Source organism: Ascaphus truei, chromosome 8, assembly GCF_040206685.1.
Source record: "Ascaphus truei isolate aAscTru1 chromosome 8, aAscTru1.hap1, whole genome shotgun sequence".
NCBI lineage: Eukaryota > Metazoa > Chordata > Amphibia > Anura > Ascaphidae > Ascaphus > Ascaphus truei.
Window position 1 is genome coordinate 50,704,841 of NC_134490.1, and position 9,769 is coordinate 50,714,609.

General features: G+C 44.0%; 1 protein-coding gene across 1 annotated transcript; it reads left to right on the forward strand.

Moving 5' to 3' along the window:
• The first annotated feature begins 5,613 nt into the window (after positions 1-5,613).
• On the forward strand, positions 5,614-9,566 carry ADRB1 (adrenoceptor beta 1). Its single transcript, XM_075611948.1, has one exon. It carries the CDS (start codon positions 6,454-6,456, stop codon positions 7,621-7,623), a length of 1,170 nt encoding a protein of 389 aa, XP_075468063.1. The 5' UTR covers positions 5,614-6,453; the 3' UTR covers positions 7,624-9,566.
• The last annotated feature ends 203 nt before the right edge of the window (positions 9,567-9,769 follow it).

Consider the following 9,769-nt stretch of genomic DNA (forward strand, 5'->3'; position numbering starts at 1 on the left):
GCCAAGCACCCTTTGTACTTTGGGGGACACTCTGGGTGTATTGGGGGGTTGTATATGTTATATACTGTGTGGTACAGGCTGCTGATATATATATGTTCAGTAAAACCCGTTATTATATACCCGAGTGTGTGATTACTGTTAGTATTGGTTCCTGTGAGAGGATCATCCCACTGTGCTGGGATCCCTCACAGGTGGAGGCGCTGCACCAAGGTGACCAAGCAACACCCCAGGCTCGCAGAGGCGAAGGCTCAGGCCTTCTGGTAGCCAAACAGGTAACAGCACCACTGTTGGTTGCTTTAGTAAGGGGAAAAGGGGCTACATTCATACAGTATGAATCATTTTTGGTCAGAAACACTGAAACCAATTCTACTAACGTGTATCTGTTTAACTAATGCGGCATCATAATTACTTTGTAAACAAAAGGACAAAGCAAAGCCAGCAATATCAATGACTATATACTGTAAGTTTGCCAAAGGTCGATATTGTATTCAAAATACGTGTTAGAATAATAATCATTGTTTGTTCTTGTATAGTGCTGCTAGTTTACATTGCGCTTTACAGAGACATTTTGCAAACACAATCCCTGCCCCGAAGAGCTTACAATTTAACTTGTCCAAGGGAATTGAACCAAATTTCCCTGGCACGGACTCAGTGCAAGAGTCAGTGTCTTTACTCATTGAGCCACTCCTTCTCACCTTATAAAAAACTGGGATTGCAGCAATATATTTTTGGGGAATTCTGCATACACAAAAAGCGATGACTCATCGTTAGAGAGACAGGCAAAAGGTGTTGAAGTTCGATTTGTATTTTTTTATTTTTTTTGTATATCTTTCTTTTTTTTTTGCCAGTTATCTAACTTCCCCCAAAAATGTAAAGTTTCTTTGAATTTACAAATATTCTGTAATTTTTTACTTTTTCGACTCCTTTTAAAAAAAACATGTTCAGGGTAGGTGCGGGCTGGGTGTCGATGCTTGAATGTTACAATGATGGGCGCCAGGAACTTTTATAAAACATATAGTGGTAGATCCTCAGAAGTCCACTAAATAAGGGCAAATTACCTTGCCTAAGGGTGACCTTACCTAACTGACCTTATTTTCCTCCTTATTAAAACAGCAGTCCAAGCTGCTGGTTTTTTTATTTTATTTTTTCCCCTGTAATATGTCCACCAATGCAATCTACACAATTATAAATAATTAGCTAAGTTGCTGATCAATCCATTCTGCTGTGATTGACCAGCAAAGATTTGGCTCGGGGGTTCACTAAATGGCTCTTACTGAAGCCGAAGAGGACAAAGATGCAAAGTTCTCATGTGACCAGGCAGTCACTAGATACAATTGCTGATGCTAGAGAGAGGGCAGGGCTCAAAAAGGGGTGTGTGAGAGTCTGTTTCAGAAGAGGAAGGGGTTGTGACATTATAATACATTAAAAATGTCATTCAGCCTTGTTTTTAAAAATAAAAAAAATGCTCCAAGTATTTTCTTATAATTCAGAACTGATTTATTGAAAAAACACACATGTAGGATATTGCTTGGTCTGTTGCTTTAAATAAGAGCAATATAACCAGACACCCCTGTATTGGTTCCTTTCAGACTCTGTGTGTATTTATTTATTTATATTTTATTTATTTATTAAATATTTTACCAGGGAGTAATACATTGAGAGTTACCTCTCGTTTTCAAGTATGTCCTGGGCACAGAGTAAAACAAATAATACATGGTTACAAGTACAGTTACATAAATGAACAGGATATACATTATATACAAGACATTGCATGCACAGTTAAAGAAAATATATATTATGAGCGTATGAAACAGTTACAGACCAGATTAAAGTGTGAGACAGCCTTAGATTTGAAAGAACTTAAGCTGGTGGTGGATATGAGAGTCTCTGGTAGGTTGTTCCAGTTTTGGGGTGCACGGAAGGAGAAGGAGGAATGTCCGGATACTTTGTTGAGCCTTGGGACCATGGATAGTCTTTTGGAGTCAGATCTCAGGTGATAGGTGCTGTATGTGGTAGGGGTGAGGAGCTTGTTCAGGTAGCTGGGTAGCTTGCCCAGAAAGTATTTGAGGGTGAGACAGGAAAGGTGAACTTTGCGCCTAGACTCTAGTGATGACCAATCTAGTTCTTTGAGCATTTCGCAGTGATGTGTGTTGTAGTTGCATTGGAGAACAAAACGACAAATTGAATTGTAGAGGGTGTCAAGTTTGCTAAGGTGGGTTTGAGGAGCCGAGCCATATACTATGTCTCCATAGTCAATAATTGGCATTAGCATCTGCTGTGCGATACACTTTCTGACCAGGAGACTTAGGGAGGATTTGTTCCTGTAAAGTACCCCTAGTTTGGCATAGGTCTTGGTTGTCAGGGTATCAATGTGCATCCCGAATGTTAAGTGGGAGTCAAACCATAAGCCCAGGTATTTAAAACTAGTGACAGGTGTTAGGGTGGTGTTAGCGTTGGTTCTAATCAGGAGCTCAGTCACTGGAATCTTTACAAATTTAGTCTTGGTCCCAAATACCATTGTTTCAGTCTTGTCAGTGTTTAAAAACAGTTTGTTTTGGGAAATCCAGTTTTCGAGTCTCAAAAAGTCAGACTGAAGTATGTGTTGAAGGTCAGAGAGGCTATGGCTGTGTGCATATAGGATTGTGTCATCTGCATACATGTGTATTGAGGCTTCCTTACAAGCTGTGGGAAGATCATTAATGAACACTGAGAAGAGTAGGGGCCCCAGAACAGAGCCTTGCGGGACACCACAGGTGATATCCAGGGGGTTGGAGTTAGAGCCTGAGATGGACACATGTTGGGATCTTCCTGATAGGTAGGACTGAAACCAGTTTAAAGCATGTTTCCCTATTCCAGAGCTCTGGAGTTTGTTAAGCAGGATAACATGATCAACTGTGTCAAAAGCCTTTGCAAAATCTAGGAATACTGTACCAGTGAGTTGTCCCCGTTCCATTCCACACTGGATTTCATTGCAAACTTTTAGCTGGGTAGTTACGGTGGAGTGTTTGGGACGAAACCCAGACTGGAATTGGCTAGGGAAATTTGTCTTGGTGTAGAAATCGCTTAATTGGGAGTGGACACATTTTTCCATTACTTTGGATAGAATTGGGAGAAGTGAGATTGGCCTGTAGTTTGAGACAGTGTTTTTGTCCCCACTTTTGAAGATTGGGACAACTCTGGCAGTTTTCCAGGTCTTAGGGATATGGCCTGCAGACAGGATAGAGTTGACTATGGACGTAATTGGTTTGGCAATGGCTGGGGCACCAAGTCGTAGGAACCTAGATTGTAGTAAGTCGGGTCCACATTGGCTGCTTAGTTTTAGTTTGAGGAGCGCTTGTGTAATCTCCTCTTCAGATACTGGGCTAAATTGAAAATTGTGGGCAGTGTTGAGAGGGGGTGGGACTGTAGGGATACTCCCAGGATGAGATTCATGTTTGGGGTTTGTGCTTCCTTTCGCTAATAAGTTAGTGGCACACCCCACAAAGTAATCATTGAATGCATTTGCAATGTCAGTGGGGTTTGTCAGAGTAATATCCCCCTTAGTGATATTACATGGTTGTTGATGGTTAGGATGCTGGAATATATTGTTGATAACCTTCCAGAAGTTAGCTGGGTTTGATGTATTTTGGTGGAGATTGTCAGCGTAATATTGTGCTTTTGCATGCCTTGTTTGCCTTGTGCACATGTTCCGCATGCATCTGTAGTGATTGAGATCCTTGGTGGTGCCAGTTACTTTGTAGCTTTTCCACAAGGCATCCCTGAACTGGTAGAGTGCTATAAGGTCAGGTGTAACCCATGGAAGGTGGGCCCCCCGTACCCTTATTTTGCGTAGTGGAGCATGGGTATCGTAGAGTTTTAAGAACTCGGATTGGAAATAGTCGAGCGCAGAATCGGGGTCGGGAATTAAATCGATTCTGTGCCATGGGCAGTTGGTAAGGTCATCCAGAAACTGTTGTGGGTTAAAGTTTTTAAATGTTCTAGTGAGGAGAACTTTAGGTCTTGAATGGGCGGTTTAATTTTCCTTACACAGTACACGATTGCATGGTCACTGAAAATATCAGGAAGGATGCCAGAGGATTGGATTCTGCTGGGGTTTGAGGAGAGAATCCAGTCTAGCAAGGAATAGTTATGCGATTTCAGGTTTATCCGTGTGGGTTGGGAAATGAGTTGCGATAGGTTAAGTGACTTGAGTTGTATCTGGATTTTGTGGTTTTTAGGGTCAAGCCAATTGAAGTTGAAATCTCCAAGAACTAGCAGCTCAATCTTCTCATTCAGAGAGGAAATGGAGCCAAGAAATTGGGTGATATCAGTCAAGGATTGTAGAGGGGCCGTAGGGGAGCGGTAGATGCCAGCAAGCAAGATGGGCTTAGAAAAGGGGAGGCAGATTTTGAGTATGTATGTTCCTATGCATCATTTGGGTCTTCTCATGACTAAATACATGAATATCCTAAATGCATGTACCACCTAGGACTACCTTATTTAGTGGCACCCAAAGCATGAATCATCCGAGCTCAGTGTATCAGCGGAGCACTGAGCAAGCTTTCCCCAAGCTCGAATGTCCACGGTCCATCCATACCTCACTCTGACCCAGCAAGCACTAGTAACCCCAATGCTTAGTGTGTGCACCCCCAAAACTCAATGTGAGCACCCCGTGGTTAAAGGGGCAGTCCAACATACAGCATAGGGTAAAAAAAAACGATTTTTAAAACAACGTATCAGTGTAACTGGCTTCCCTAGAAAGTTTCCATCACTCTTAGCGTCTCACTTATTTGTATGTTATGAAAAATAATTCTGCTTGAATTTAATCATCTCTGCTACCTGTTTAAATTACTTTGCCGACAAAGAATAGAGCTTGGATGATTAACAGTCTTATCGGCAAAGGACATTAGATAAAGATTAAAAATGTGTTGTATTAAAACATGCCACTGTCCTTAGTTTTGTCCTAGGCTGCACTGCCTATTTAAATGAATAATTCCCAATAGTTTCAGTGCATTCATTATTATACACAATAAACACCGGCGGGTATATTTATGCACTGCAGCCATAAGACTTGCTGCTGCACCCAGTGTCAGAGAACCTGTGTAACACCTCCTTATGGCACCCAGTGCGAGTACCTGTGTAATACCTCATCTCACACAATGTACAGGTCTTTAAGCTGAATACGTGCACCCGCGGTCAGCCCATGCATGACATTAATGCAAAACGGGTGAAATAAAATGGCAAAATAAATCTGGGGGCTGAAACTAAAAAGGGGGGGGGGCTCACGCCCCCTCCCGGGTTTATACATTCTGGTAATGCATATATGGTACTGATCCCCCCAATAATAGTCCCTGTCCTGCTGGCACCAGATAAGGTAAAGTCCCACAATCCTACTACTAAGAGAGCAGAAGGGGTAGTTTGTCTCTTCTGGATCGGTCAGGTTCCCTGCAGCCCGTGGGTCAATGTGTTACCTCGCTTCTTTTATTCTCTTTAGAATGACTCTGCGTGCCCAGCATGACAAGGGGCGGGGAATCCCCCCGAAGCGCGCTGATTGGTTGGAAACGTGAGAGTGATGTAGGAGGGAGGGGGTTGTCCCCGGCGCGGGAGAAGCTGCAGAGCTCAGAATCATGTTGAGCCCACGGAGGGGACGGAGGAACAGGACAGGAGCTGCCCCGCTACAGGGACACAGAGAGCTGCAACAGGTTCCGCAGCAAGGGGCACTGCGAAAACACCCCAAATCACTGCAAGAGACCCCAACAGCACTGCGAGAGATCCCAACAGCACTGCGAGAGATTCCAGGTGCAGCAAGAGATCCCAGGAGCAGCAAGAGATCCCAAGAGCACTGCGAGAGATCACAGGAGCAGCAAGAGATTCCAGGAGCAGCAAGAGATCACAAGAGCACTGCAACCAGGCGCACTGCGAGAGATCCCAAGAACACTGAGAGAGATCATAGAAGCAGCAAAAGATCCCAAGAGTACTGTAATAGATCCCAGGAGCACTGCGAGAGATTCCAAGAGCACCAAGAGATCCCAGGAGCTCCAAGAGATCCCAGGAGCAGCACGAGATCACAAGAGCACTGCACGAGATCCCAGGAGCACTGCGAGAGATCTCTCTTCACTTATTACTTCCTCCAGTGCCAGAGCTACTGCAGAAATCAGTCTCACCAGTGTCCGGACTGTCACTGCCAGTGCAGCGGCCACTTCCATCTCTACAAGTGCAGGAGCTGCCAGAAACCCAGGACCGGACAGTACCGCCAGTGCAAGGGCTCTCAGGACCGGACAGGAGATCACTGTGCCTCTGGATCCACTCTCAAAAGGGACAAGCTCTGCCCCCCGCACCTGTGCCGCAGGTGGACACATTGCACATCCCACCCCGGCACCTGGGACGACTCTTTCCTTCTTTACTGCGCCGCTCCAATGGTCTCCCAAGGGAGGCTTCACGGCTAAGGCTCACCACCCAGGACCTGCACCCATCATGGGGGATTGCTTGGTTTCCCTGGACTGCGGGAACAGGTCCAGCAGCGGCTCTACCCCCACGGCGACCAGTCCCGTGCACCTTCTTCCTGAGCTGTCCAAGCAGTGGACTATTGGCATGGCCATGCTGATGGCTACCATCATCCTGCTCATCGTGGTGGGCAACGTGATGGTCATCGTGGCTATCGCCAAGAACCAGAGGCTGCAGACCCTGACCAACGTCTTCATCATCTCCTTGGCTTGTGCGGACCTTATCATGGGCTTGTTGGTGGTACCCCTGGGTGCTACCTTAGTGATCAGCGACACTTGGCTGTATGGATCTTTCTTTTGTGAGTTCTGGACCTCGGTGGATGTGCTGTGTGTGACCGCCAGCATTGAGACCCTGTGTGTCATAGCTATAGATCGCTACATAGCCATCACTTCCCCGTTTCGCTACCAAAGTTTGCTCACCAAAGTTAGAGCCAAAGGGATAGTGTGCATGGTGTGGGCTATCTCAACCCTGGTCTCTTTCCTGCCCATCATGATGCAGTGGTGGAGGGATACTAGTGACCCAGAGGCTCTCAGCTGCTATGAAAACCCTGGCTGCTGTGACTTTGTGACCAACCGGGCTTACGCCATAGCCTCTTCCATTATTTCCTTCTATATCCCCTTGGTGGTCATGATCTTTGTCTACATTCGGGTTTTTAAGGAAGCCAAGAAGCAAATGAAAAAGATAGACAAGTGCGAGGGAAGATTCTACCACAACCACATCCTGAGCAACGGGAGGCCCAGCAGGAGAAGACTTTCCAAAATCCTGGTGGCCAAGGAACAAAAAGCCTTGAAGACCCTGGGCATCATCATGGGCACGTTCACTCTATGCTGGCTGCCATTTTTCATGGCCAATGTGGTGAACGTGTTCGACAGGAAACTCATCCCAGACAAGCTGTTCCTCTTCCTGAACTGGCTGGGTTATGTGAACTCTGCTTTCAACCCAATAATCTACTGCAGAAGCCCTGATTTTAGGAAAGCCTTCAAAAGGCTTCTGTGCTGCCTCAGAAAGGCAGACCGAAGGCTGCATGCTAGTGGGGAACTGTCTCGTTATTCTGGGGGCTTTGCTAACTCTTTAGACACCAATGCTTTAGGGACCTGGTCTGAATGCAATGGGGCACAGCAGTCATTGGATCCGGCATAGGAAGGTACCTGGACAGGTGTATCTTTGTCATTGCCAGTGGATGAGAGATCTAGGGGCTTGAGAGTGTGGAATCATCTACAAGCATTAGGTGTATGGGTCCAAGCACTGGGGGCGGTGGGAGAGGTCGTAAGAGCACTTTAGTATGAATGTAGGAGACTCAGTGCTGAGCATCTCTTGGCTTCTAAACGGGTCACATTTTGCTAATGAGAGCAGCCTAGCACTGTGTCTGCGCATCGATCATTGAATAAATGTATCTGCTCAGTTTCAGAAGACCATTTCAACAGTTACTGGACTTCTTCATTCCGCACAAAACCTTGCATCCTAGTTTATTTGGGGTTCAAGACCCTGCCACCCAACTACCCCGCCCAGCACGGCCTGTAGGTGTTCCTTGGGTACCCTCACCCTTTCAGAACATGTTATATGGAAATTCAATAGCGCTCATGGACCTCAGAGCAGGTCCCCTGTCCTATGGTGACACTCATTGTTTACTTGGACTCAATCCAACTGACATTGCTTTCAGAATACCTCATCTAAATACAACCTGTGTGATTTTAGCACTGATTACAGCAACGACGTGCTGATTTGTATTGAGCTAAATGTAAAAAAAAAAAAAAAAAAAAATCTATTTTCAGCTTTCATTGCTGAAGAGGAAAGAAAAAAAGAAGAATGTTTTCTGGCACTTATTGATATTTCCTTGAATCTTTTGCAAACTTTGAGAACTGTGTCCACCCTACTCCTCGCAGTGTGCGTGCGTGCGTGCGTATATATGTATGTTCTGCTGTAAGAGACACTCACTTTTAAATTATATATAGTCTCTAATTTCTGATTTTACATGAATGGTTAACCTTTCAGCACTGGAGAAACTGCAGCACAATACAAAATCCATCTTCTCCAGCGCTGAATGCGTTAACTCTGCCCATTGAATATTTTTAGCAGCATTATCAAACACCCCGTTTTTGTAAAGAAAATGCCCCCTGGAAAATAAAAATGAACATTTTTTTAATTTTTTTAACCTTATCGGAAACAATGTTTATTTTGTCTTTTTAAGTTATTTGTCTGGTGAAATAGAATATATCAGACAGTCAAGTCTCTACCTCAAGCTGTGCATATTGCACGAGGAATTAAAGATGTTTATATTAAACAGACCTTTCATTAAGTTGCAAAAAAAAGCCTTTGCAACTTAGGACTTTAAATAATGCATCCTGCTTTATTGAGGAGAAAGTCAAATAGGAGTGCACATGAATACAGATACATGTTAGAGAGACTTATCTTATTTGCACAGTGTTAAGTATAGCACGCATCTGATAAAGTGTTATCTGCACATTATATATCAAAATAGGGTCTGGGAGGATAACATTAGGATCAGTTTAATTTATTTTGCTTCAGTGCAAGATGCTGCAATTCTACATGTAGGGTTGTAATCGTCTTAAATGTGGGGATTTCTTTGGCATTTGTTGCTTAATCTTCAACAATGGGGATTTAAAACATGTAATGCCCTTGGCTGCTAGAGGTATGTTGCTGTCCCCTCTGGCAACCTATGGGTTAAGATGTCATGTGACTATAGGGCATTATAGCGAACCTATTGAATGCCATGGATATGGTCTAAATTAGTTATTTTTGTCATGCCATTTTCATCTTTTCGTGTGTGAGTTGGAAGAAAATAGCAAAATGTGTATTGTGATGCAACTAGCTACTGTGTAAATAGTTGATCTACTGCAGGGGTTGCGAACTCCTGCCCTCAAGGGCCACCAACAGGTCAAGTCGTTGATTGAGCCACCTGGTCTGAAGCAGGGATATCCTGAAAACCTGACCTGTTGGTACCTCTTGAGGATTGGAGTTGCCCCCCCCTGGTCTACTGTATGTGCAATAATAATAATTAAAAAAAAAAAAAAGAGCTGCAGCACAATCGAATGTATGTTATATTTATGTGTGTTTGCAAACAATTTGTTGAGGACACTCGGTTATGTATTTTTTCTTCAATAAAAAATGCAGATCAAATTTGCCAATAAAGTATAAAAAAATAAAAACGCCTTTCTGTGTATAATTCTGCACTTCTTTCTTATACCTTTTTATTTTAGGTATAGGGATTATTTTTACTTCTTTCAGTGCTCTGGTATTTTCTATTCAGTTTATTTATCGCTGTAGG